Source organism: Pan paniscus, chromosome 3 (genome assembly GCF_029289425.2).
Source record: "Pan paniscus chromosome 3, NHGRI_mPanPan1-v2.0_pri, whole genome shotgun sequence".
Taxonomy (NCBI): domain Eukaryota; kingdom Metazoa; phylum Chordata; class Mammalia; order Primates; family Hominidae; genus Pan; species Pan paniscus.
This window is the reverse complement of record NC_073252.2, coordinates 25,901,020-25,927,518: the sequence shown is the minus strand read 5'-3', so window position 1 is coordinate 25,927,518 and position 26,499 is coordinate 25,901,020. Positions and strand designations below refer to the sequence as shown.

At 48.0% G+C, this 26,499-nt stretch overlaps 2 protein-coding genes across 5 annotated transcripts; both read right to left on the bottom strand.

The window, feature by feature from the left end:
- On the bottom strand, positions 1 to 619 carry LOC117979934 (small ribosomal subunit protein uS14-like). Its single transcript, XM_055111255.2, has one exon. It carries the CDS (start codon positions 388 to 390, stop codon positions 220 to 222), a length of 171 nt encoding a protein of 56 aa, XP_054967230.1. The 5' UTR covers positions 391 to 619; the 3' UTR covers positions 1 to 219.
- On the bottom strand, positions 492 to 23,326 carry SLC34A2 (solute carrier family 34 member 2). 4 transcript variants are annotated; one of them, XM_057302043.2, is made up of 13 exons: positions 23,063 to 23,102; positions 16,352 to 16,466; positions 16,122 to 16,256; positions 14,653 to 14,781; positions 13,037 to 13,180; positions 11,320 to 11,431; positions 9,464 to 9,659; positions 8,473 to 8,568; positions 7,585 to 7,705; positions 5,992 to 6,159; positions 4,833 to 4,949; positions 4,616 to 4,740; positions 492 to 3,105 (listed from the first exon to the last, which is right to left on the bottom strand). In XM_057302043.2, exons 2-13 carry the CDS (start codon positions 16,461 to 16,463, stop codon positions 2,491 to 2,493), a joined length of 2,070 nt encoding a protein of 689 aa, XP_057158026.2. In that variant the 5' UTR covers positions 16,464 to 16,466; positions 23,063 to 23,102; the 3' UTR covers positions 492 to 2,490. The 4 variants fall into 4 exon arrangements, with proteins under 4 accessions (XP_057158026.2, XP_057158025.2, XP_054967228.2 ...); XM_057302042.2 differs by having other exon boundaries at positions 495 to 3,105; positions 16,122 to 16,259; XM_055111253.2 differs by lacking the exon at positions 23,063 to 23,102 and adding an exon at positions 23,227 to 23,326 and having other exon boundaries at positions 496 to 3,105; positions 16,122 to 16,259.
- Positions 23,327 to 26,499: the final 3,173 nt, after the last annotated feature.

The following is a 26,499-nucleotide window of genomic DNA, read 5'->3' as shown; positions in this document are numbered from 1 at the left end:
GACACTTTTCTCCAGGTTTTTGAACAAGAGGCTACACAAATTATGCAGCTGGAGGGTCAGATGGTAAGTGGTGGGTAGGGACATTCAGTGAAGGAAGAGACCTCGCATTTTTTTTTGTTCGTTTTGTTTTGTTTTTTCAAATGTTTATTTTATGTACAAAGAACTATCATGGTTTTTCATTGAGTAGATGACTTGGATAATCCTTTGAAGGAAGATCATTTAGTCCAACTTAATGAAACCGATATCCTTCGCGTACTGACGGAAACATTGGCGGCACTTATTGAGGCCATATTTCCGGATCCGACCGTGCCGGTTTGAATAGACACGACAAGAGCGAGAACCCTGGCCGAATTTTTGTGGGTGGCTCCAGTACAGCTGCTGGTGACCCATCTTGCTCCTAGCAGTGCAACGAGGTAAAAGGAGACCTCACATTTTTATAAAATAGATCCAGGGAGGTCCCTATTTCCCTGTAATTAAAAACAACACACTCCTTTTGGGTTTGATGATTTTATTTCTCCCCTCCCATAACCAGTAAAAAAAAAAAAAAAAATTACAATCAGGCCTGGTGGTGGCTCACGCCTGTGATCTCAGCACTTTGGGAGGCTGAGGTGGGCGGATTGCTTGATCTCAGGAGTTTGAGACCAGCCTGAGCAACACAGCGAGACCTGGTCTCAAAATTATTATACAATCAATGCAAGTACAAAGATTCAATTTTTAAAAATCACCAGAGTACAAAGACGGCCACAGCCCCTGCCCGGGTTTAACTCACATATATACAGAGTGGGTGGGGCAGGCAAGGCCACAGAGGTGGTATTACAAAATATACAAAGTGGTTTCTTTCTTTACATTTCATAGAAGAACCCTGCCTCATTTCCAAATGAGAGCACTAGAAGCACAAATCATGCAGACCATTTACTATATAACTTATGAAAAATGCTGTACAGGGGTGTGACTATAAATATAGAGTATTTGGCTCTGTTTGGGAATTGATATCTACAAGGGGGAGGGTCAGGGGAGGACTGTCTGATATCCTGACTTGCTGGGATGGTGGAGAAGCTGGGATGGGGGAGGCCCCAATCTTGCTGCACGGCTACACCCACTCCTCCTTTCCTAGATAAGGCTGGAGCTCACTGGCCAGGAAGAATTGGGATGGCTGAGGGTGGGGCGGGGGCAGTGGTGTAATTAGGCAGGAGGCTGTGGAAGGCACAGAGAAGGCATCTAGGATGAGAAGGAGCACACCCCTTTGACCCATGCACACACGTGTGCTCGACTGTACTCAATGATCCCAGTTCACTGGGCAGTCCAGTTGGGTACAGCTTTCCCCAAAAATCTGGAGCTTTGCAGGCATGGAGAGAGGACAGCTAATCAAAGCCCATCTATGGGAAAATGGAAAAATGTTTGGAAAGAGATTCTAGTGGGTGGGTGCATGGAAAGAAGGAAGTTAACCCAGGAAGTCATCTTGCACAGAAAGTAAGGAGGCAGAGAGGGGTGGAGAGCTATTCCAGGCGCAGATACTCCCTGGGATTCAAGGTGGCAGCATGCAGGCTATGAGCCTGGATAACTTGCACGTTTTATTTCAAAAGATCCAACAGGGAGGGTTTTTGTTATCTGACCAAGAGAGGAGCATTAGACTTTAGCCACAATGCTTTTTAATTGGGCTTCTTAGTTTGCTAAATTAAGAATCTGGGGCCCTTTTGGCAGAATGCTATGCTACCCATTCCTCACTTTCTTCTCCTCCATCTGCCCCACTCTCTGTCTCTTAGGAAGACAAGAGCAGCAGGTGAGCACATGTATCCAGCCTGAACTCTAGTTCAGGCGTGGCTCCCATCCCCGAAGCATGAGGACAAGGAAACTGCAAGTGAACTGCCTGGACTAGCACACCTGTCCACGTGAGGAAGCCCTGATGGGGAATGTGGGGAGCACTAGGAAGTGGGATAGACCCACACCTTGTGGTCTGCAGTTTCCAAACAATGACACTATGTTCCCTGCCCCAGGCTGATCTGGGGCAAGGAGGCCATGGAGCTGCTGCTCTTGGTTGCCAGACTTTGGTTTACAAAAAGGGAGAGGCCTGAGCTTGATAGTCATAGAGAGTACACTTCCTCATCTTGGAGAGCCTCTCATACCTTCCTTCCCTGGGCCTTTTCTTTCTGAAGATGGTTTTTGAGTCTGAAAATAGGTTCTACTGACCAACCCAGCCAGGTGCAGGATTAGACATCCGTCCAGCCAGGTGCATTCTCTAATTCTCTTTAGGTACCATCCTGTGCCTTCCTGGAGTAAAAGACTACTGAGTGACCAGGGGTTGGAATAAAAGTGCCCTGCAGGCCTACCCACCAAGCCAAAGGGAATCGAGTTAGGTAGGACTGCATCAACTTCATTCGCTAATGGGGAGCAAATCTCCTCGAGGTGGTGAAAGGGTGCAGAAGTGGGAGGGAGGAGAGCATGCAAAACTCAAGGACCATCCCCCCCATCCCTGACAATCTGGGGCGCCCCCTACAAGGCCGTGCATTCGGTCTTTGAGTCCGAGGCAGGGACCTCACCCTGAGCCTCTCTGCTAACGGTTATGTTATCAAAGGTCTCAGGAGCCTTGACAGGGACATCCTGCCCCTCCTGCGCCTCCTCCAAGTCCTCGCAGCACTTGCTGCAGCGGCAGCACTTGGGGCAGCCACACAGCAAGCAGCACGCGCGGCAGCACACGCGGCAGCAGCAGCAGCAGCGCATCTGGAAGCAGCCGGTGAACTTGGAGACGACGGCATCCCAGGGCTTCAGCGAGCGCATCCACAGCGGCAGGAAGTTCCAGTTCTGGAGTTTCTTCGGCAGGACGCGTGGGCAGCGAGACTGCAGGAGTCGGAGGCACAGTACCAGGATGATGACGAAGACGACGGGAACCCCGACACCAACCAGCACCCGCCAGCCGGCCAGCGAGAGGCCGAACACCGTCAGCGGGATCAGGAAGAAGAAGATGATCAGGTAGAAGACGGCGAACCAGCGATATTTGGCAGAGATGTTGCCCAGCCCCTTGGCCATGCGGATGGGCAGGCGAGTGAACGGGATCGGGTACCACAGCAAGATGCCGGAGATGTTGAAGAAAAAGTGGCACAGGGCGATCTGCAACACAAGAGGTTGGACAGGTGAGGGGCCTGTTGCCCAATGCGGGCGGCAGTAGGGAGGAGGAGGGGGAGGTAAGCTAGCAGGCATCACAGGCAGCACAGTCTCAGGCCTTCCAGGCCTTCTTTGTCCTTATGGCTCAGCCCAGAGGGTACCTGGATTCCATGAGGACCTACTATGTGTCTGGGAGGGCCAGGAGCACTCAACTGTGCATTATCTCAATTCTCAAAAAACACTCTACAGAGTGGCAACCATTATTTCTTGACATGAGAAAATGGAGGCTCCTCAAGTCCCACAGGTGGGAGATGGAAGAGGTGGAAATTCACATCCTGGGAGCCTGGCTCCAGAGGCCAGGCGCTTGGTCACTTTCCCAAGGTGCCAATTTCCATGCCCAGGCTGTGGACCAGCACTGTCCAATACACTAGCCACATGTCCACACTGAGATGTGCTTTAAGTATGAAATACACACTAGATTTCAAAGACTCTCAATTTTTGACAGACTGATGACATATTAAAGTGATAATGGTTTAGATCAAATACATTATTGAAGAATGAATCAGCCTGTTTCTACTTTTAAAAATGTATCTACTAAAAAATTTTAGGATGACATATGCGGTTAATTTATATTAGATGCCTGAATTTCTATTTCTGTTGCACAGATGGCTTTGCCTCATCAGATCTTTATAATAATCCTAATGAGATAGGGGTTATGTCCTCCATCTTTCAGATGAGGGAATTGACGCTCAGGTTAGATCACTTGCCAAAGGTCACTTGGTATGTAAATGGTGAGATAAGAATTCAAATCCCAGGCTGGGTGCAGTGGCTCATGCCTGTAATCCCAGCACTTTGGGAGGCCAAGGCAAGCGCATCATGAGGTCCAGAGTTCAAGACCAGCCTGGCCAACATAGGGAAACTCCGTCTCTACTAAAAATACAAAAAATCAGCCAGGTGTGGTGGCAGGTGCCTGTAATCCCAGCTGCTCGGGAGGCTGAGGCAGGAAAATCACTTGAACCTGGGAGGTGGAGGTTGCAGTGAGTGGAGATTGCATCACTGCACTCCAGCCTGGGCTACAGTGCGAGACTCTGTCTCAAAAAAAATAAAATAAAAATAAATAAATAAATTAAAATCCCAAAGGTCTTGCACAAAGTAACATAGATGGTCCACACCAAGGAGTTCTCCTAATTGTAAAGTTCCCCATAGGAGGCAGTGAGGAGATAGCAGGTGGTGTCTGTGCTTCCTAAGTACCTTTTCCACATCTATATCAAGGGGCCACCCCACTTTTGCTGAAACAACCACCAGTTATGAGGGTCTTATTGCTTCTCTCAGAACTGATAGTTTTGATTGTTCTCATATCAAGGTCCTGAAAACTTTACCCATGGCTTCCCTTCCACATATTAGTTCCATATTTTGGATAGTACAGAGAAAAGCCTGGCTCTTGTTAGAGACCAGTTTGCAAGACCATGGGCGGTCCCACTCCCAGGGCCCCTGTCCCCATGCCCCAAGTCCTGACCTGGAGTGAACTCCTCAATGCATTGCCAGGGCTGGCTAAGGCGGCCAGGATGGCGGTGGTGGTGGTGCCGATGTTGGAGCCCAGCGTGAGTGGATAAGCCCTCTCAATGGTTATCACACCGATTCCTGGGGGAAACACAAAACACAAACACATCAGCCCCATGGGATGACAGGAAATGGCAGTGGTGGCCAGAGGGAGAAGCCAGGGAGTAACTCACCAATCAGGGGGGTCAAGGCCGACGTGAACACAGAGCTGCTCTGTACGATGAAGGTCATGCCTGCCCCAACGAGGATGGCCAGGTAGCCAGTCAACCATGCAAAGGGAAAGGGGAAATCTGGAAGACAGAAGGAAGAGATGTCACGGCCTCTCCAGGGAAGGTATGGGCTGGTGTCCTGGGGTAGGGGCTGGGCTTAGGGGTGAGGTTGTACATCATCCCATATATGGTCTCAGATTACAGAGTAGAGTTTTAGAATCCAGTTTCATTCCCCATTGTCTTTTGCTCTGCATATTCAGATGGAAAAACCAAGGATGCAGGTAAGTGTTATGAAAACAAAAACACAGATTCCCTGGAGGTCAGGTTAGAAAGAGTGAACCCGCCCAAGTAACCAATCTCCTTCCAGAAAGTGCTGAGAGCATGCTTCCTCGCCTGCCCTGGTCTCCTGTCAGCACCCACATTTGACCTTCAACCTTCATTTCTGCCTTAAAGAGCATCAAGAAACTGTAGCAGCTTGGAACATGCCTGCCAACTGAGTCCTCCACCCAACTAGCACCGGATCAGGCCCTGCATTTCCCAGAAGCACCCAGAGTTGCTCTGTTCCCCAAGACAACCTGGGGTGGGGGGCGAATTTTCTTGGCTATATTTCACTGAGCTTTCATGAAGTGATGATGTCATTGGCTTAGCGAGCTCTCATTGGCCAGGACACCCTACTTGGTAGGAAATCCTCTTAGCCAGCAGTCTCATTGGCCACCTCTAGATGCTGATGTATTTATGCATCACATTTCCTTCACAAGAGTGAAGGGAGGTGGGGTCGAGGGCGGACACCTGGGGTCCTTTTTCTAAGGGGTCTTGACAGAGCCAGTAAAGCTCTGAGCATACAGGAAACCCGCTAAGAAGGAAGGCCTGACTCACAGCTCTCTAGATATGAACTGCTTCTCAGGACCTTGCCAACATGCAATGGAAACTTGGGCCTGCTCCCTAGACCCCACCCAGGATGCCAAGAACATTTCCAGGTGAATGACATCCTCACTTCTGCTGCTGATCCAATCTGAGAGAGAAACTCCATGCAGAGGCCATTGCTAGATGGGAATCTAAAGGACCCCCACACCCCATGCAGTGACCATCCCTCAAGGCCTACAAGTGAGGGCAGTGTACCTACCAGTGTTGATGGTCTTCTTGATGACAGTGGCGACCTGCCCCTTGAGCACAGAGCCCAGGATCTTGACAATCATGATCAGGCAACCACAGAGGACCAGCAGGGAGAGTATGAGCAAGATGGTGCCCACAGCAAGATCCGGGAGGTGGAAATTCACAAAGATATGCTGGCCTAAAAAGACCACAAAGAATCTTGTCAGGAGGGCATGGAGCCACCACGGCTACAGATTGTTATTTATTCCCCCAGATCCTGTCTTTCCTACAAACAGATTCCTGGTTGTTAGTTTAACAGATGGCAGCCCCAAATCAAGACAGCCCTTCTCAGCCTCCTTCGCAGCAAGGGGCACCACTGAGACTATGTCATAATCAGTGGGATCGCATGAGGCTGGAAGATGAAGTGATAGCTTTAAAAATCACACAACTATTCAGGGGCAGACTCAGCCCAGTTTTGTCTCTAAAGACCATGCTGTCGATGGTCTAATTTTTTTTTTTTACTAATGATAAGTATGCTTTGAGGGATTCGATGGGCAAGTCAAAGTAAGCGGCATTGCTAATTATAAAGCCCCTTCTGCATCCCCCAGATAATCCCAGCAAAACATGGTTATATGAATGAATGTATAGTGCCTAGAATGTGGGAGGTGGTAAGTTAACTTGATTCTTTGGGGTAATCATACCTAGAGTATTAAGGTATAGTGCTCAGAATTAATGTGGTGGGAGGGTGAGAAGACAGAAGCAGAGATATACAAAAGTATATGTAAGGAGTAATTAGAATAACGAAGGATGGCTGGGTTGGAAAAAACATTACAGCTTCTTAATAATCAGAGCATCATGCAAGCTCACTGCCTATTCAAGAGCTACAGCCCCAGTGCCCTGAAATGGGGCCTGCTGTACAGTAGGGACTAACTGAGTGAATACATCTGTTCTATGTGGGTCCCACATCTTCCTTCAAATCGGGTTGTCGTCTCCCTAAAGTTATTTATTTTGAGACAGACTATCTCCCTATTGCCCAGGCTGGAGTGTAGTGGTGCAATCTTGGCTCACTGCAACTTCTGCCTCCTGGGGTTCAAATGATTCTCGTGCCTCAGTCTCCCAAGTAGCTGGAATTATAGGCTTGAGCCACCATGCCTAATTTTTTGTATTATTTTTAGTAGAAACAGGGTTTCACCATGTTGGCCAGGCTGGTCTCGAACTCCTGGCCTCAAGTGACCAGCCCATCTCGGCCTCCCCAAAGTGCTGGGATTATAGCCATGAGACACCATGCCTGGCCCCTAGAGTTATTGACTAAAGGAGTCTGAACAAAGCATGTAGAGGGAGCCCTCTAGAATCTGTTGAGCTTTTCTGAGGTGGTATGGAGCTGGCAAAGGAAATGGACTTCAAGTTCCAGTTCTGCCCTTGCTGTGGGACCTCAGGCCTGTCACCTCAGTTCCTAAGCCATAGTTTCCTCTGCTGTGAAAGCATGTTGCTTACTGCTTGATGTAGGACAGGTGCTTGGCGACTCCTACTGTCCTTTCCTTCACTTACTGGGACTTCACACGGATAAATAGGTCACCCCCAGACAACACCTGTCATAGTGGCCAATCCACTGAGCTCCACTCACATTTGGCGATGTTCTCCTTGTAGGTCACATTCTTCATGGTCCAGTTTTGGATGCCATCCGTCCAACAGAGGGAAGGGGAGGTGCAGTTAGCAGTCGAGGGAACAGTGACATTCATCTGGGTCTGGATGACAAACATGACAAATGCCCACAACACTGGCTTTTAGTGGGGAATGGGAGGCAATGGCGGGGGTGGGAATGAACAGGCGCAGACACCACCCATGGTGCATGCAGTGTGGCCCCAACAGAACAGTTCTTTTCTCTTGAAGACTTATTTCTCACCTTTATTAGAAATCTTAGAATAACTGAGGACAACTGAAATCAGCCTTCATCATTTAAAAACATCTACTTTGTTTATTCTAGTCTCCAGTCTTTAGCACCCCACAAAAAAAATACATGTACACCCCAGAAGCAAGGGCAAGCCACAACCCAGGTGCAAAGCAGCCTGGGTAGGTTCCTGACAGAGGGCATGAATGCTCTGGGCCCGAGCAGGGGGAATACTCTGGAAAAGTCTGGAAAGTAAGAGAGAGGACACTTGCTGCCAACACCCGTAGGGCGTGCTGGACTACTTCCACAAGTCTCTCCAAAAATGAGAACAGAGCGGCAGGCAGAGCTAAGCCTTCTCCAAGAGGCATGGAAATAACAAACCAGAAATAATGTATCCCTGGGATGGGGCAAAAGGGAGTCTGTCTGTCCTACTGTTTACCTGCATTCGGCATTCATTCAAGGACTTGTTTTCTAAAGGCATTCACTGGTCACTTTTGATTTTTCAGGGACTCCCAATATTTATTTCCCCTGACTTTCTATTTACCTTCCTTGAAGGCAAGATTTAGCTTCATGTTCAGATGCAAAGGTTCACTCCCCGCCCCGGGAATATTCTTGGAAACGTACCTTGTTGGTAAAAGTTTTGCACCAAATCTTGACAAGACTCTTGTTTTTCGCTTTTTCATCGTTCATTGCAATTTGGCTGATAACTTTTTTATCCAGCTGTGGAAACAGTAGACAGGAAACCATCAGCATATCCTCAGAACCGATTTAGGACACAAACCCAGGGGGTTGAAGTGAGAGGGGCTCTAAGGAGATAAATGTGACTGTGAGCCCCCAGAGAGGCAAAGTGGGACTCACTCTATCTGCAGAGGCACTGATACCTAGGGAGCAGACAGTAGATATTTTCTGGATGACTGAATGGCCAAGAAAACCAGTAAGAGTGAAAACACAAGGTCCTAGCAAGGACCCAGGGAGAAGGGGCTGAGATGACTCTAGGCAGGAAAGGGTAGATCATACTTTATCAAGTCCACTGGTGTTGAGGACAGCAGTGGGAACAAAGTGGTCTCAAGTGTCCAGTCTTAAGAAGCACCTCCACCCCAATAAAGGTGGCATGTTATGGAAGTCAAAGTAACCATCAAGGTCAGTCACTCTATCAGGTGGCCCAAAAGTTCTGCCTCCCTTGGCCTTTTCCAGAGGCAGCTACAGAGTAGTGTTTATTCATCTATTTATTTTTTAAAAACAGTCTCACTTTGTCACCCAGGCTGGAGTGCAATGGCACAATTCTCAGCTCACTGCAGCCTTGACCTCCCGGGGTTCAAGCGATCCTCCTTTCTCAGCCCCCACATAGCTGGGACTACAGGTGCACGCCACCATGCCCAGCTAACGTTTTGCATTTTAGTATAGACAGGGTTATGCCATGTTGGCCAGGCTGGTCTCAGATTCCTGACCTCAAGCAATCCACCTGCCTCGGCCTCCCAAAGTGCTGGGAAAACAAGGGTGAGCCACCATGCCAGGCCCAGAATAGTGTTGTAGACACTCTATATCTGTCAGCTTAGGTAGGGGATGTTGTGGGTAGGAAGTTAGTCTCCTTCTCTCTCTGAAGGAGCTAAGTTACCTGGACAATGAGCTTTGTGAAGGGCTTAGTGATGACTTTCAGAAGATCTGGGGCATCTTCTCCATTCTTGAAGTGAAAGCTGTCTACTATAAGCTGGGTTATGATCTCGAGGTAATGGGTGGCCACCTCCACGGGCAAGAGCACCAACACGGACAGCCAGTTGAAGAAGTCATGGACAGTGGCTCCTGCAAAAGCTCTATGGGAGGGAAACCCCAACAGCCAGATTAGTCACTAAGCAAGTGGGCACCATGTGAGGTGGGTCATTACCTGTATCATCTGCCACCCTCTGCTAGGTGTCACCTATGGAAGTGTGCACATGTACACAATCTCATTTTTGTTCTCTCATATCGATCCCCAAAGTGGCTGTTATCTATATTCCCATTGGCCAGATGAAGAAGCTGCGGGCCAGCAAGCATGTTACGGCTGGAATAATTAGCTCAGCAATCACTGCTTCGAAGAATTGCATCAAGGGCACTTTTGTATCATGTATATTGAAGGCTACCTTCTTTTGGAAAGGTGGGGACCAGCATGAAGGCAACCAAAGCCCTCTATGCTGGAGTTTTCAATTGTTCCAAATACATAGAAATCATAAATCCCCAAAGTGATGGGCACCACAAATACCCTGATTTGATCACTACACATTCTATGAATGTAACAAAATATCACGTTTCCCAGAAAGGTGTAAAAATATTTTGTATCAATAAAAAATTTTAACTTAAAAAGACCTCTATGCAAGTGAATTCTTAAACTTTTTTTAAGTTCTTGAAAGTGATGAAACATGAATAGTTTCCATGGGAAACAAGGCTAAAACATTTTGCATCCATCTGAGGAGGTTCGAAGATTCCTCCTCGATTCCATCTTATCTCCAGATTTAAAAAACTCTGTTCTGGATTTTTATGTCTTCAATGAAACAGCTTACCTTTTTAAAAAAACTGAAAAAAAAAAATAAACTAGCTAGAAGAGGCTAAGAACACTTAATTTTCACATTAACCTTTTTGAAAGAAAAGAGTTTCCAGCATTCTACCTGCTCTAGTTTCAGAGTTTCTGCATACGCAGAAACTAGGTTTTGTTTTTTATTAACTTGTAAGTGAAGAACAAAGAAAAGGTGGCATGGGTTGAGCTGACCGAAAGTGGAAGTTTAAATAAGTTATAATTATGACCAAACAAAACAGTATTTATTTATCAATTTTTTTTTTTTTTTTTTTTGAGATGGAGTCTCACTCTGTCACCCAGGCTGGAGTGCAGTGGCGCGATCTCGACTCACTGCAACCTCCGCCTCCCGGGTTCAAGCAATTCTCCTGCCTCAGCCTCCAGAGTAGCTGGGATTACAGACGCTCGCAACCATGGCCGGCTAATTTTTGTATTTTTAGAAGAGATGGGGTTTCACCATGTTGGCCAGGCTCCTGACCTCAGGCGATCCACCCGCCTGGGCCTCCCAGAGTGCTGGGATTACAGGCATGAGCCACCACGCCCAGTCCCAATAAATCCTACTCTTCCAACTGGCCTTGCTTCAATTCCGCCACCCAGCGGCTAAGTTTCTAGCTAGAGTTTGCATTTATTTAGTGAACTCAATGTGCTGGGTGCTCTGAACACTCACCTGCTGGGTTGTATATTTAATCCTACAACAACTCAGTAGTGATAGATAGTATTATCCCTGCTCTGCCGATCAGGGAGCTGAGTCTAATCAGCTGGTGAGTATGTGATCCAACCCTAGCCATACCTCCCTGTGGTTACTTCTAGGAACTCCAGGAATGAACCTGATAAGCATGTCATCTTTGGCTGGTTAAAAGCAGTTACAACAGCGTGGCCAAGAACAATAGAGCTGATGTCGCAAAGGCTGGTTTTGAGCTTCTTACCTTCTGAACTCACTCCGATCTCCCACCTGCATGAGCGCAACAATAGTGTTGGTGATTGACGTTCCAATGTTGGCCCCCATGATAATGGGGATGGCAGCCCGAACAGTGAGCACTAGAGGATGGAAAAGTACCATTAGCAAGCTTAGAAAGGCAGCCTGGAGGCAGGCTAAAGTCACCTATGCTGGTATCCTCTAAAGAAGTAGTTTTTATCCTCTATGCAAGTGAATTCTTAAACTTTTTTTTTTTGCACCTCACTCTGCACCTCACTATGAATCTGAAGAAAGTGCCTTTCTAGCTTCCTCCTTCCTCCCTATTGCAGATCCAAGGCTAGCCTGAAGGAGACCAGGAGGCACCCACTGATTAAGGACTTAGGTGGATGAGTGCCAGGGCTTGCATGTACAGTTGAGTCAGTTGTGCATGGCACACAGGCTCGCCTTTAAGGAAGCATCGGTTTTTTTCTTTTCTTTTTTTTTTTTTTTTTGAGATGGATCTCGCTCTGTCTCCCAGGCTGGAGAGCAGTGGCTCGATCTCAGCTCATTGCAATCTCTACCTCCCAGGTTAAAGTGATTCTCTTGCCTCAGCCTCCTGAGTAGCTGAGACTGGAGGCATGCACCACCACATCCAGCTAATTTTTGTATTTTTAGTAGAGACGGGGTTTCACCATGTTGGTCAGGCTGGTCTCAGATTCCCAACCTCAGGTGAGCCTCCCACCTCAGCCTCCCAGAGTGCTGGGATTATAGGCGTGAGCCACTAGGCCCAGCCAAGAAGCATCATTTCTGTGCTGGATATCAGACATTTAATTCTAGGCAGTGTAACTTTTTCAAACAAAATCAGCATATTGCTGCACCTTTTTTGATATAAACAAGTAAAATATTTTGAAAGTGTAATACCTTTTTCTAACTGCACGAGAAACATTCTAGTTAATTTTGGCTAAGATGCTGGCTTGGGAAGAAAAATAGTTCTGGTCAGGGGCTGTGGCTCAGGCCTGTAATCCCAGCATTTTGGGAGGATCACTTGAGCCCAGAAGTTTGATACCAGCCTGGGCAACATAGTGAGACCCAAGTCTCTATTTAAAAAGAAAATAGAAAAAAAAAAAATAATAATCAGTTCAAACTGGTCCCCCTCAGAGGGTCTGTCCAACCTAGCTGCAGCAATTATCAGACAGGTACAAGTTTAGTGTGCCATCTCCCCATGCTCGGTTGTCCCAGAGCAATTTGTGATGTGATTAAGTTGTCTTTCTTCTTAGCACTGAGAGTGGCCCTGTCCCAGAGAACTAACTTTCTGCAGTGAAGGAAATGTTCTATGTCTCCACTTCTCAATAGGGTAGCTGCCAGCTACATGTGGCTCTTTAACACTTGAAATGTAACTAGTACAACTGAGGAACTGAATGTTATATTTTAATTTTAAATCAATTAAGTTCAACAAAATTAAATTGCCACATGTGACTAGTGGCTACAGGTCTGGAAAGTACAGTACTAGAGAATTCAGAGCTGAGAACTCCAGCAGCAGGGTCTATTTCCAGATCCTGACATCGAAATGGAAACAGGAAGTTGCCTTGGATCAAGAGGGGAACACATTGTAGCTGGAGCAAGATACCAAGACAATGGTGACAAGGCCTGGACATATTCAGAGTGAATTCCTCCCCCCCTCCTTCCCACCCCCAGATAGACAGGAGAGTGTCTGGAATGCAGGTGGGCTCATGGGTGCCCCAACTCACATGAAGAGGACACCATGCTGACAACGATGGATGTTGAGGTGCTGGAGCTCTGCACCAAGACGGTCACCAGCACCCCGATCACCAGCCCCAACAAAGGGTTGGACATAATAGAGCTGTTGCTGAAGAACTGTCCTGCCATTTTTCCTGGGAAAAACAAACAAACAAAAACAATCACAACGTGATCAAGGGGGATTAGGTGGGCACTGAGTAAACAGAAGTCTCCATCCAAGGCCAGCTGGCTATGGGTTGGAGAGTCCAGCCTCCATCCCTGCAGGTACCCAAGGAATCTTGCTTCCCCATGCCTCTTCCCAGTGCTGCCCCGATAAGGCAGGAAATCCACTAGCTGCCCACAGGTGCCTCCTGTCTCTCTCTCTGCCCTGGTTCCCGACCCACTGTGAGCCCCTGGTTACTTTTGTTCCTTCACCCTGCATCCTCCCACTCTTCAAACACTCCTCAGTCAGCAAGCCCTTCTGTGCTCAGGAACCCAGCCTCAACTCCATACTGGGACCAGTGGGTTCCAATGAGCCTCCTGGATGTCTCTGGGGTGTATACCCAATTCAGATTTATCCTCCAAGAGTAGATCTCTCTATCCACCCTTAGCCCTAGCACCAGCCTGTAATTGAATGCTGGGAGAGTTATTCTCAAGAGTGTACCTGAGACCATCAATGCATTCCCAAGTCTATTGTATAAAGAAGATGGAAGCCCAGAGGATGCAGGTGATTTGTCTGAGATAACCAGATAGCAAAGCCCCTAGCCGATGCTCCCATGGACCAGGGAGCCCAGAAGCAATGTTCAGGAGGCCAGGCATGGTGGCTCACACCTGTAATCCCAGCACTTCGGGAGGCCGAGGACGGGCGGAACAACTGAGGTCAGTAGTTGCAAGAAAGGCACCAAGGGTTGCAGAAATCCATGGTCCTTTGTGTCACCCAGATCTGAGACTGAATCTTACTCTGCTAATCACAGGCTGTGAGTCTCAGGGCTGGTTCATGATCTCTCCGTAAATGGGAGGGCTCTGGGAAAGAATGTTTGATAGAGGGCCCCCGAAAATGCCTGCACCCAGTAGACGGAGTGCTGCCTGTTTGTTTCTGACATCACCATTGAGGTACAAAGGGAACCAAGTACATGGTGACTTCACTTCTGGGTTCCCACACTGCATGGGCACACGCAGCCCTAAGGGCTGTGAAGATAAGTACAATGGATGCAGATTCCTCCAGCCCAGAGAAGGGGCCCTGTCCTTCCGCCAGCATTTGAAAGGGCATTCTTTCTCATTCCAGAATTCTCTGGTGGGGAGGATATAGGAATTCCTCAGCTAAGTCTGTATGTCAGACAACTTCCTGCCTGGGGTTTGTGGACAAACTCAACTGGCGGATAGCTTGGAATAGTCTAGCCCCAGCTCCTGGCCTAAGCCACCTGGGCCAAGTCATAGCCCTTTGTATAGGCCTCAGTTTTCTCTTCTATAACGGAAAGCATACACTTCATAAATGATCTGAGGTCAGTTCCAGTCCTAAAACACTCCAGGAGGCTGCAGCTGGAGAGGGCTTGCTGAGTTTTACTCTCGGAACCACATTTCAAGATAATGCCCCTCACCCCCAGACCTCTCAGCCTTTCATTCTTACCTCCAACCAGCTGGAAGGCGCTACTAAGAATATCCAGGGAGCACACAAAAAAGTAGAGAAATCCGAGAAGTAAAATCAATCTCCCAATCCCTTGGAAGAAACAGAGAATCTTCCCTTTGGTGTCTCTCTCTGCAGGGGGGTGGGGAGAGAGAGAGAAAGGCATGAAACTTTTAGTGTTGGAAACACTGAGAAGTTTGGCAATGAGCTCAGAGCTCCCCCCACCTCCCCTCCCTTCCCAGCCTGGCAGCCGTAAGTTCTTATGTCTAGCCAGGCTTACAGATGGGAAGCAGCCATCGCTGCAGCTTTCAAAGCAGTTACCGCTGTGGTCCATTTAGCTGAAACCCCTGGTAAAGTGCCTCTAAAGGATTTGCATTTGGGAGGAGGGGTTCAATGTGGTCTGCGACAGAAAAACCAGGCTCCATGCTCAGCTGAGCCACAGTGTCACTGAGTGAGGCAGTTGACAGCACTAGCCACCTGCTAAGTGCAGGGTCGGAGATAATGGCTGTCACGTTCCAAACAGCACAGAGTATTTTCTAGAATGCAGCTGCACAGCAGCAATCAGCCTCAATTTATGGAGGGCTTGGGGCATCATACATCCTGGGATGCTACATCCTTAACTGCTGTTTACTCCACTGGCTTTTAAAATGGTTCTCATCTTCCCCCTCCCAGCTCTTTCCTTCCTACCTCTCCTCCCCACCCCACACCCCAATCTCCTTTTTCCTCCTTGCTGTCTAGTTCACAGACAGACCTTCTGCCCTACATACATTTGGAAATGAAACAGTGATTGCTTGCATCCAGCTGTCTGGCTGCATATTTTCTTTTACTAGAAATATGCCCACATTTGGGTGAGGGGACCCCTCTGAAAGCTCTCTGAGAAGAGGGGCCTTTTCTGTTCATCACTGTATCCACAGCATCTCCAAAGCAGTACCTGGAACCTCATCACCCACAGCGAATTATAAGGAGCCAGACAATGTCCATCTTTGCTATAACCACAGTGCCTGGCACATTTGTTGAATGAATGACCCCCAATTACTCCAACATGCTTTGACTCAACCTCAAAGATGGGAGGGTGGCCGGGTGCTGTGGCTCATGCCTGTAATCTCAGCGCTTTAGAAGGTCGAGGAGGGTGGATCACGAGGTCAGGAGTTCGAGACCAGCCTGGCCAACATGGTGAAACCCCATCTCTATTAAAAATACAAAAATTAGCTACTCAGGAGGCTGAGGCAGGATAACTGCTTGAACCCACAGGGCGGAGCTTGCAGTGAGCCAATATTGCACCACTGCACTCCAGCCTGGGCGACAGAGCAAGACTCCGTCTAAAAAAAAAAAGATGAGAGGGTGACATCCCTAGCCAGGACCCTTGCTTCAAGGGAATCAGAACAATGAAAAGGGGGAGGGACAGGAGGATGATGACACCGTGAACCACAGGAAGCTTCCCTCCTGAATGTCTCAGCTGGCCTCACTTTTACCTGACCACTTGATCCCCGAGTCCTGAAGAGTGGGTAGGTTCCAGGGGTCATCCACCTCAGTGGGCTCGTCTATCAGTGTAGCCGTGGAGTAGGTCGGCAGAAGTTCAATCTTGGTTACAGATGCCTCAGTGTTATCTGCTGAAACAAGCAAAAGGGGTCATGAGGAATCAGACCTGAGTCTCCTGGGGTCCTCACAAAGGCCGATCTGCAGACAAACGAGCGACACTTACTTTTGTTGGTCTCTTTGCTTTTATCAGGGGCAGTGGGCTGCTGACCTGCGGCCCCTTCGAGGTACTTATCGGGGTTGGGCTGGGCATCTCCCAATTCAGGCCAGGGAGCCATGGTCTGTGGATAAGAAAACAGCTTAAAGCAGCAGTCATGGAAAGGAGGCACACCAAGATGCTATAAGAAGAAGAACCATTGGTTGCAAAGCATCAACTGGGTGGGGGTTTTGGCCGGAGGCGGCAGTAAAAGGAAAGGAAAGATTTCACACTTATGCCCCCTAAGTATGGCATATTAAGCACCATATTTCCTCTGTGGTTCCCCTTCAAACACTCACCCAGTCGCTAAAGCAAACTACCTCGTACAGTGTTGAGTTAGCTGCATGTACCACCTTTAATCTCGTAAACTTGTTTTTGTCTTGACTCTCTCCTTCAGTCAAAAGCAGGGTGCAATGGGCACCGTGGCTCACGCCTGTAATCCCAGCACTTTGGGAGGCCAAGACAGGTGGATCACCTGAGGTCAAGAGTTTGAGACCAGCCTTGACAACATGGTGAAACCCCATCTCTACTAAAAATACAAAAATTAGCCGGCGTGGTGGCACACGCCTATAGTCCCAGCTACTCGGGAGGCTGAGACAGGAGAATCGCTTGAACCTGGGAGGCAGAGGTTGCAGTGAGCTGAGATTGTGCCATTGCACTCCAGCCTGGGTGACAAAAGTGAAACTCCTTCTCAAAAAAAAAGAAAAAGGCAGGGTGCAAGCCCATTCATCTTTGTTGTCTCATAGCATGCCAAATCCTCACAACCCTTCAATGGAACCCCATCTACTTCTTATATCAAGACAAGTGCACTGCAAATCTATGCAAAACCTTATCCAGTGGAATTTAACAGATTTATACAACTTAGTGTGTATGTGAATATATATGCAGGGGCCAGGCGAGGTGGCTCAGGCCTGTAACTCTAACACCTTAAGAGGCCAAGGTGGGTGGGTCACCTGAGGTCAGAAGTTCGAGACCAGCCTGGGCAATGTGTCAAAACCCTGTCTCTACTAAAAATACAAAAATTAGCAGGGGATGGTGGTGGGTGCCTGTAATCCCAGCTACTTAGGAGGCTGAGGCATGAGAATTGCTTGAACCTGGGAGGCGGAGGTTGTAGTGAACTGAGATCATGCCACTGTACTCCAGCCTGGGGGATACAGAGCAAAACTCTGTCTCAAAATATGTAAGTATATATGCAGGTGTTCATATGCCTTCTGCGTGTTTTACCTACCACCCAGGCCTTCTGTGAAAAGCGTGATGGACCTGGTTTTAAAATCCAGCAGTGCCACCTATTAATGAGTGTGTATTTAGGCAAGTCCCTTTATGCCTCTGAGCATAAAGTGTCAGTTTCTCCATCTATAAAATGGAACAGTTCTTGCAGGGTTATGAGACTAATAGTGAAATTAAAAGTCTAGAAAGTGACTGGCATTGAGGAGCATCAATAAATAGCAGCAATTATTACTATGTCATGCTGTCTGGATTAATCATCCTTTGTTAGAACCACATTCTTTTCAGCCTTCAGAAAAGACCTTCTTACAATCTATTTTCTTCACAAGGCCTTTCTCAGTTACATCGTACTTGACACACCTCACATTCCAGTCCTTGCAGTCCTTGTTCTTTGACATTAGACAATTAGTCCTTGTCCATTAGACAAAGCAGTCCAAAGGACTGGAAAAAGGCAATTCACAGAAAAGGAACAAATGGCTAAAATGCCTATTAAAAAAGAAGCAATCCAGGCCGGGCACAGTGGCTCACGCCTGTAAACCCAACACTTTGGGAGGCCGAGGCAGGTGGATCTCTTGAGATCAGGAGTTTGAGACCAGCCTGGTCAACATGGTGAAACTCATCTCTACGAAAAATACAAAATTAGCCAGGCGTGGTGGCGTGCACCCGTAATTCCAGCTACTCGGGAGACTGAGGCAGGAGAATCACTTGAATCTGGGAGGTGGAGGTTGCAGTGAGCTGAGATCACATCATTGCACCCCAGCCTGGGCAAAAAGAGTGAAACTCCGTCTCAGAAAAACAGAAGCAATCCCATATATTCAAACTAAAACAGTGACAACTATCAAAGTAGCAAAAAGAATTTAAGTTCATTATGCTATGCTGGAGAAGATGTTATGAGTTGAACACTGCTAGAAGCTCTGGAAAAGTTAGCAAACTGTCCAAAGTGCCTTATGTTCATCACACGTCTGTGACCCAGTCATTTCACTTCTGGGAATTAGGAAGCTAGGAATATTTCCTCTCAGAAATTCAGAAATACCTAACTTACTCTGATCACCTCTTCCAAGAGGGCTTCTTAGAGCCTGAGCCCACCTGACTCCTTTCTTCTTCAACCTATTTCCTGCTTACCAGACTGCAAACCCTACCAAAAAGTGGACTTTGTCTTGTCCATCACTTCAACTTTAAGGTCTTGAGCCCTGCCGGGCATATTTGTGATAGAATGAATGTGATGTAGACCAAAAAGATATTTGCTGCTCTATCATTTACAGTGTGAAAAAATGAAAAAAGAGAAATTACTCCTTCTAACTATGGTATGTCCATGCATTGTAAGAGCATGCCATTAAAGAGGTTATACTGAATCAGTAAAACCATAGGAAAATGCTTTAGATAAACTTCACATCTAAAGCACTTCTTTTTCCCATTCACAGCATCATCTCAACAAGGCAGACAAGATCCAGAAATGTTCTCTGGGGTTAAAGGGAGTGGTGAGACTGTGGGTGATTTTTTAAATTTTAGAAGAAAATTATTTTAAAAGATGCAACTCAACTTCTAAGCTCACAAAGGTAAGATGGCTCAGTGATACCTGGAGAGAGGCGAATCACAGTGAGGGAGGGCTGGCTCTGCAGAGGCCTGCCCCTCACTATATGCAACCCTGAGCCACTCTGAGCTTCAGCTTCATCATTGTAAAAATGGGGACAATACCATCTCACTTACTGAGCTGTTATGAGGACTAATTGGTTAATAAGTGTAGGTGAGGCTAGAGCATGGTGCCTGGCAGAGTAAACACTCGGAACTCTTGTTTATTGTTCATGACACAATGTGGAAATGCACTGTGTCATGAACAATAAACAAGAGTGTTTATTACGTGGAAATGCACTGTGTCATGAACAGTAAATGGCCTCATTTCCACTGTGTGTACCCTTGACTATAAGCTCTTCATCTCCAATGCTCAGCATGGTAGTGGATCTCAGTTAATATTTGAATAAATGAATACAAAGCCTGTGAGAGAAAGATGCTAATGTTTGTTTTGTGGCAGAGGAGTGTCCTATACAGTTTGTGACCTCATTAAATCTACCAAGGAAGGAGTTTTTCTTCTCAGTGTACAGACAAAGAAACTGAGGCACAGAGAAACAAAGAAGCTTGCCTCCAACTACCTGGAGCTGGTGTCAGGATATGAACCCAAGACTGCTGGCTCCAAAGCCAGAAGCTTTTCCACAGATCTCACAGCCAGGGGCAAAGGGAGGAGGAATTCTCCAGCCCTCAAAGCACCAGGGCACCCAGGGGCCTTAGGTCTAGGCACATTGAGGGCTCTGAGTGTTTTCGGATAGCTGGCTAGATTGGCATGTCTGCAGGTCACTCCCACATGATCATTCAGATGCTGGAAATGCCCGCCCAAGAATGTTGCAATGGATGAGCAGGAGGGGAGGGTGGTGGGGGTGGGGTGGGCGGGTGGGGGTGGGTATTAAATGGTGCAGGCAGAAAATGTACCCTGGAGCTCTGAGCCCCTCTAAGCCTTTCTCCTACCCCCATAGCCCTGGCGCAACCACTGCCTTGTTCTCTCCCAGCCTTCCCAAGGCCTCACTCCAGCACATTCTTGCCACCTGCCAGAAGCAGCAGAGGAAGGGAGAAGTCATCATTTGGAAGCTTTTTACTAAAGCCCAGGGAGGGGCTCCCCCGCTGCCACACTGGCCTCTATAACCGAGTTGCCTGTGTGCCTCACCCTCTTGGCTCCACTTCCTGCACCACATGGGCACCCACTGCCAGAAAGAGCTCTTGTTCTTTCTCGAAGACCCAGGAGAGGAACTTTCTTGACTTGGCTCAGACTTGGGAAGCAGGGGAATGTAGGGTACCTGGCAGTCACCCAACCCCTACATTCGCATTGTTTGGGCTTCTCCAACCAAGACCTGTTCCTGGGCCCCTTGTGCCCAGAGCAGCAGTCAAGGCCATCTGAAGAAATGGGGAGAGGAGGAAGCCCAGGGCAGTGGTCCTGTGAGGAACCAGAACATGGACACACAGTCTCCCATCAGAATGGCAGCCTTCACAAGCACAGGGACTAGAGTATGGCCATTGTATCCCCAGCACATAGGACAGTGCTGGGCACATGGTAGCCAAGTAGTGTTTATTAAAGACTTTGTGCCTGGCACTTGGAAATTGGTGCACAAATTTACTCACAGCATTTCATGTATCTATGTAAACTTAGAGTCTCCTTTAAAATGAACAGTATCCTCATTCTACAGAGGGAAAAACTGAGCCACAGAGAGGTTAATGGCTTCAAATCACATAGGCACCACAACACTGCAGAGATAATTTCAACCTCATGCAGGCCAGTGTTCTCAGGATGCCCAGGAAAACTTTCTTGTACTTTGAAAGAATGACTCTGTGCTTCAAAAATTCCCAAGAGGGTGACGTCTCCTTTTCCTCTGCTTCCCTTACAGCCATCACAAGGAAAAATAATCACCCCTATAGGCTAAGGGTGGTGGCTCACACCTATAATCCCAGCACTTTGGGAGGCCAAAGTGGGAGAGTCCCTTGAACCTGTGAGTTTGAGACCAGCTTAGACAACATAGTGAGACCCTGTCCCTACATTACTGCTAATAATAATCTCTTCAAGGACACAGTGGTGGTAGTCATGAGAGGAGTCAAGGAAGCAATTGGCCTGGGCCTCACATTGATAGATAACTTGAGTTTACATTTTTGATGTGGCACACTAATAAACTTTAAACTTGGGCCATATCACCAAACCACACCCTCACCATGCACTATCAATTTGTATTTATGATATCTTAAAATAAATCCTGTAAATAACTTGTAACTATATCAGTTATGCTGCATTGTATTGGGGGGGGGGTTAAAGCAGTTAAATTTGTAAATATAAACATCTTAAAAATACCGCAATCTTTTTATAGCCCTCTTTTTGTACCTTTGCATTTTTAAAATTCACTGAGATGAATAAATTCCCTGGGATGTCCTGATTGCTCCCTGCGGTCCCCAGAATGGAAGTGGGGGTGTGGGTGAGGATGGAGGAGTGGAAGATGCCTGAAACTGGTTACTAAAGCCCAGTTTATTCCAAAGCACTCTGATTCTGTGAGGCTGTTTTCCTCATCGCATTGAATTCGGGCTATTTTTTTGTCCCCTTTGTGTCTAACAGCAACAATCAGAAGCCCATCCTCATACCACAGGGGACTTGCTTCAGTGAGACAGTTGAGCAATTTGGGGAAAGTTTTGGATGGGGCAATTTGTTTAGCATCCAAACCTTTTACAAAGCACGCCCTTCTTATCACCCATTCCCCAAATTACAAAAGCAGAGAAGATCATGATCAGCGGGCATGGGACAAAAGAGGCAATCTTTTTTATTTTTGTTTTTCTTTAACAATCTGAAACAACGGCCACTCCTACAAGCACAGTTTTCCAAGAATACCCAACCCAGGACAAGTTAAAGAACTGCCGGCACACAAGGGAAGAAGGAAAAAGGAAAGAACGACAAGGCCCAGAGCGATCAGGGCTAACACAGAAACCCCCAGGGGCACCTAAACAGGAAGAGGGGACTCGAGTGATGAAATCCACAAGCTGCTTCCATGAAATCAACATGTTTGAAAAAGGGACCTCCTCAAAGAAAACGAGATTCCAACTCTCTTCAGCGCAGTGCGAGCCACCGGTGGCAGGCACCGTTCCAGGGAACCTGAACTCCATGCCATGCAGCCCCCCACTTTCTGGCCTGAGGATGCACAGTCCCCGAACCCAACCACTCCTGTGCACATCTCCTTGTAAGTTATCTCCCCAGCCTGCTCACCCATTTGTGGCTTGGAAAACAGAAATTGCGGGCTTTGCTCCCCAAGACAGCTGAAGGACGGACCCTTCGCTGATGGCCACGGGCCCTAATAGAAACAAACTAAGACTGTCTCCTAGGCACCTTAAATAACTGCAAACAAGCACTGTAACACGTGGAAGTCACACTTGGGTGGGGGGCAGTGTCACATCACCAGGCAGCCACCACAAACCTAGAATTTTCATGGTCCTGAGATGTCGCATTCCCCTTCTTATAAAGAATGGAAGACGGCAGCCCAGGGGCTCACAGGGACTAGCGTTGTCACATGGCTAGTTGGTGACCCAGCCATAAAGAGCCTAGCCATCCTGATTCCTAGGTGGAGACTTCTATCCCCTGGGCCTTTCCTCTTCCAAACCACGACTCTCAAAACAGTGATCATTTTAGAATCCACAAGTGTGGCTGATTAATAACACTGTCAATCGTAAGAGTGTAGCAGCAAAAGCTGTAATAAAAGCAATAACCGTAACATTAAGAAGAAAACAACTTGAACATTGTGGAGAGCTTTGTGTTTTTCACTTCTGCGGCCCAAAGCCAGCCAAGTTCCTTGAAGTCAGCACCGAGAGGTATTTACAAGAATTAAGTGAATCAAAGTCCTTGAAAGAGCGAGGAAGCGCCCCTGCCCCGGCGGCGGTACTCACCAGCGCTCCCTCCGCAGGTGCTGGGCTGGAGGCGGCGGCCAGGTGGAGCGCAGCGCCCCGGGTATATATGGCGAAGGTGTTGCGCAAAGAGGCTGGCCGCTGTCATCACGCCCCTCGCACATTCCAGGACCGCCTGCCGCAGCCGCCGCCGGGGCACTGCCTACCTGCCGCCTTAATGAACCCATCGCGACTTCGCCCGCTGCGCGGAGAAGACGCGCGGCCAGCCAGGCTGCCGAGAGAAAAGCTCCGACGGGCCCCGCCGCGCGAACTGGCCCGAACGGCCCCAAACGGCCCCGCGCCCCTCGGCGCCCCGCGCGCCCTAGCCTGGCTGGTGCGCGCCCTCTCCCGCCCCGACTCGGTCCGCACGAGATTCCCGCAAGTGGGGGCTCTCCCGCCCCTGCCTTCTCCTCAAGAACTTGAACCTTCTAGTCTAGCTCCTGTGAGGCTCAAGAGGTCAGAGACGTGAAGACACAGATAAAAGCCAGTTGGAAAGTCAGGGATAAAGCCCTTGGAAACAAAGCCTGGATTGTTCACCTTTATCAGTCTGTGGGGCGCTTTCTGCCCTGGGAGTCTGGGCTCTAGGTCCGCAATGGGAAAGGCTGGGACCGTCAAGCTGAGGAAAAGGAAGGGGGCTGTTCTCACCACTCCGTCCTAAGCCTGCTGCGGGTTTGGCAAACCACTGCGCTCGTTTCACATCCTGCTCTGCCTCGTGTCACCTGCGTGTGTATACAACAGTTCTCCAAACTGCTGTGAGTTAGGATCTGTCCCAGGGAGAGTCCACCCCCATGCTTATCCCAACAGCTCCCCAGTTCTGTGCCGGGCACTGCTGGGCAGGCTTTGTGTCCAATGTGCACACGAAAGCCTTCCCTGGGGCTAAGACTGGCGCCCTCTCTAGCTGAGGTTTAAGGGGTTAGGGGATATGATACAATTACCCAGGATTTGCTGAGCAGGAAGAAAACCTGCTTCTTATTCTGAAACCCAGACCCTCTCCTCTGCTGCGCACTCTCCTGGTTTTATAGTGGAGCAGTGAGGCTCAGCGAGCTTACTAGTTGCCCAGCTCCTCACAACAGCGGAAGCACCCTACTGGAATTAGCTGGTTTCATTCCAACATCGAGTTCTCTCCACTGTGCAAGGGGAAGGACTCGGGAGCACGACTTCCAGGAGCCTAGAGCTCTGGGGCTGGTGTTGGCGGTGGCTAAGCACACTGACTCTGGGCCGAAACTCCGGGAAATCAGTTCCCTGTTCTGCGCCTTGCTTTCCCTGGCTCCATTTGCTTATGTGCAAACTGGGAATAATGGTCCCCGTTGGAGTAAAGTGAGCTAAAATATGTAAAGAATGTGGAATGGTACTTGGCACATAAATAGTATCCAGTGCGAGTTAACCATGATCGTTTTCACAGGGAAACTCTGGTGTTGGGAGAAGATGGGTGGGAAGCCTTGATTAGACTCATCTAGAACCTTCACTGGAGAAATCAAATCTGCTTGGGTTGCTGTTATTACAGGGATGATGGTTTTGCTAGTGGGTGTTGGCCTTCAGATCCAACTCTCAGACAATGATCAACCAGTACCTTTGCAACAAGCAGCTTCTAAAGCATAGTCCACTGATGACAGGAATCCCCTGGCACCTGTTCACCAAGCTCAGCTCTGCCTCCAGCCCTGGGCAAGGCGGACTGCAGACACCACTTGGCTTTACAATGAGGAAGGGCTCTACTGCCAGGGTGCAGAGGAGCAAGCGTGCTGCACACACTGCTCTCGGTGAACTCGACCCGGATTCGGCAAAGCCTGGCTCTTAGTTCATGTCCTGCTCTGCCCTGTGCTTGGGGGTTCACAGGAGCAGGTCTTAACAGGACAATCACCTCAGTGAGAATCCCCTCCTGACTGTGGGCTTTCATTTGGGACACAGACCTAATTGCCTTTCCATTACTTTCAACAAGGAGTGAATGTAGGAGGGAGACCAAAATTTCAAAAACTTGGAGAAAGAAAAAGCTATCCCTTTTGTGTTCCGATTAAAAAGGCAAAACAGGTTCAATCCAGAACATTGTTCTCTTAATGTGTATAGATCTTGGTAGTAGATCAGGGATGGTATCTGATTCTAGTTTGGGATTGTAATTTATATAATTTTTTTTTACAAAGTCTGGAGGAAAGGTAGATGGCGTGTCTGTGTTCATCACTCTATAATCTCTCCCTTTAGGGGAGTACAATTTGCTGAAGAACATTTTCCTATCGTTATTCCATCTGAGATACAAAATACTCTCACCATTTAGTACTTCAAACATAGAGCCTTATGTATAAATACAAACATCTAAAATACTTTCATCGAGGCTGGGTGTGGTGGCTCACATCTGTAATCCCAACAGTTTGGGAGGCCGAGGCAGGCAAATCACTTGAAGCCAGGAGTTGGAGACCCATCTACCAACATGGCGAAACCCCGTCTCTGCTAAAAATATAAAAAAATCCCAGCTGCTCAGGAGGCTGAGTCACAAGAATCACTTGAACCCGGGAGGCGGAAGTTGCAATGAGAGCTAACTGCAATCCAGCCTGGATGACAGAATAAGAATCTGTCTCAAAAAAACTAAATTAAAAAAATACTTTCATCAAAAAAGTGTCACCAAACCGGGCACAGTGGCTCAAGCCTGTAATCCCAGCATTTTGGGAGGCCGAGATGGGCGGAACACAAGGTCAGGAGATCGAGATGATCCTGGCTAACACAGTGAAACCCTGTCTCTACTAAAAATACAAAAAAAAATTAGCCGGGCATGGTGGCGGGTGCCTGTAGTCCCAGCTACTCAGGAGGCTGAGGCAGGAGAATGGCATGAACCTGGGAGGCAGAGCTTGCAGTGAGCCAAGATCGTGCCACTGCACTCCAGCCTGGGCGACAGAGTGAGACTCTGTCTCAAAAAAAAAAAAGTATTACCATTTTTTCAACTCATTTCAGTATATTTTTGTGCCTATTGTCCTATGAGGTGAGATTTAACAAGTTGGTAGGCTCTGTGTTAATCTGGAGAGGAAACACCCCATCCAGGGCTGGCTGCTACCCAGCTTCAGATATTGCATGAGAAAATATAGTCAGATGCTGTCAGATCTTGACTTTTGTGGGGAAGCCAGATATACAGGTCTTTATGTGAAATGTACCATTAAAAAAATACGGAGTAGGTCAAACAAAGCAGCTCTGTGAACTACTGATTTTCATCCTGGTGCTAGACATACTCTCAGCTGTTCGGACCCTGCCCCAGTGCCCTTTCTACCAGTATATGGCTTGTCCCCATGGCCCTCTGGCACTTCTTTTTACCCTTCACTGGGGCTGACTTTCTTTACAACAAAGTGGCAGAGAGATTCCACAGGAGTGATTGGATGACAGCCTTCCTGGGAGGTGATTGTGTGGTGAGACAAAGGCACCCAGGAGTCCAGGTTCTCCTTTCTCTTCCTCGGCTCGGTGCC

Excerpts from the sequence above, each read along its gene's own strand:
- LOC117979934 (XM_055111255.2), bottom strand. The coding sequence starts at position 390 with ATGGGTCACCAGCAGCTGTACTGGAGCCACCCACAAAAATTCGGCCAG.
- SLC34A2 (XM_055111253.2), bottom strand. The coding sequence starts at position 23,247 with ATGGGTTCATTAAGGCGGCAG. Across the intron at positions 11,432-13,036 it reads CAGCATGGTGTCCTCTTCAT|TGCTCACTGTTCGGGCTGCC; the intron begins GTGAGTTGGGGC and ends TCCATCCTCTAG. Across the intron at positions 8,569-9,463 it reads TCACAAAGCTCATTGTCCAG|CTGGATAAAAAAGTTATCAG; the intron begins GTAACTTAGCTC and ends CTGTTTCCACAG.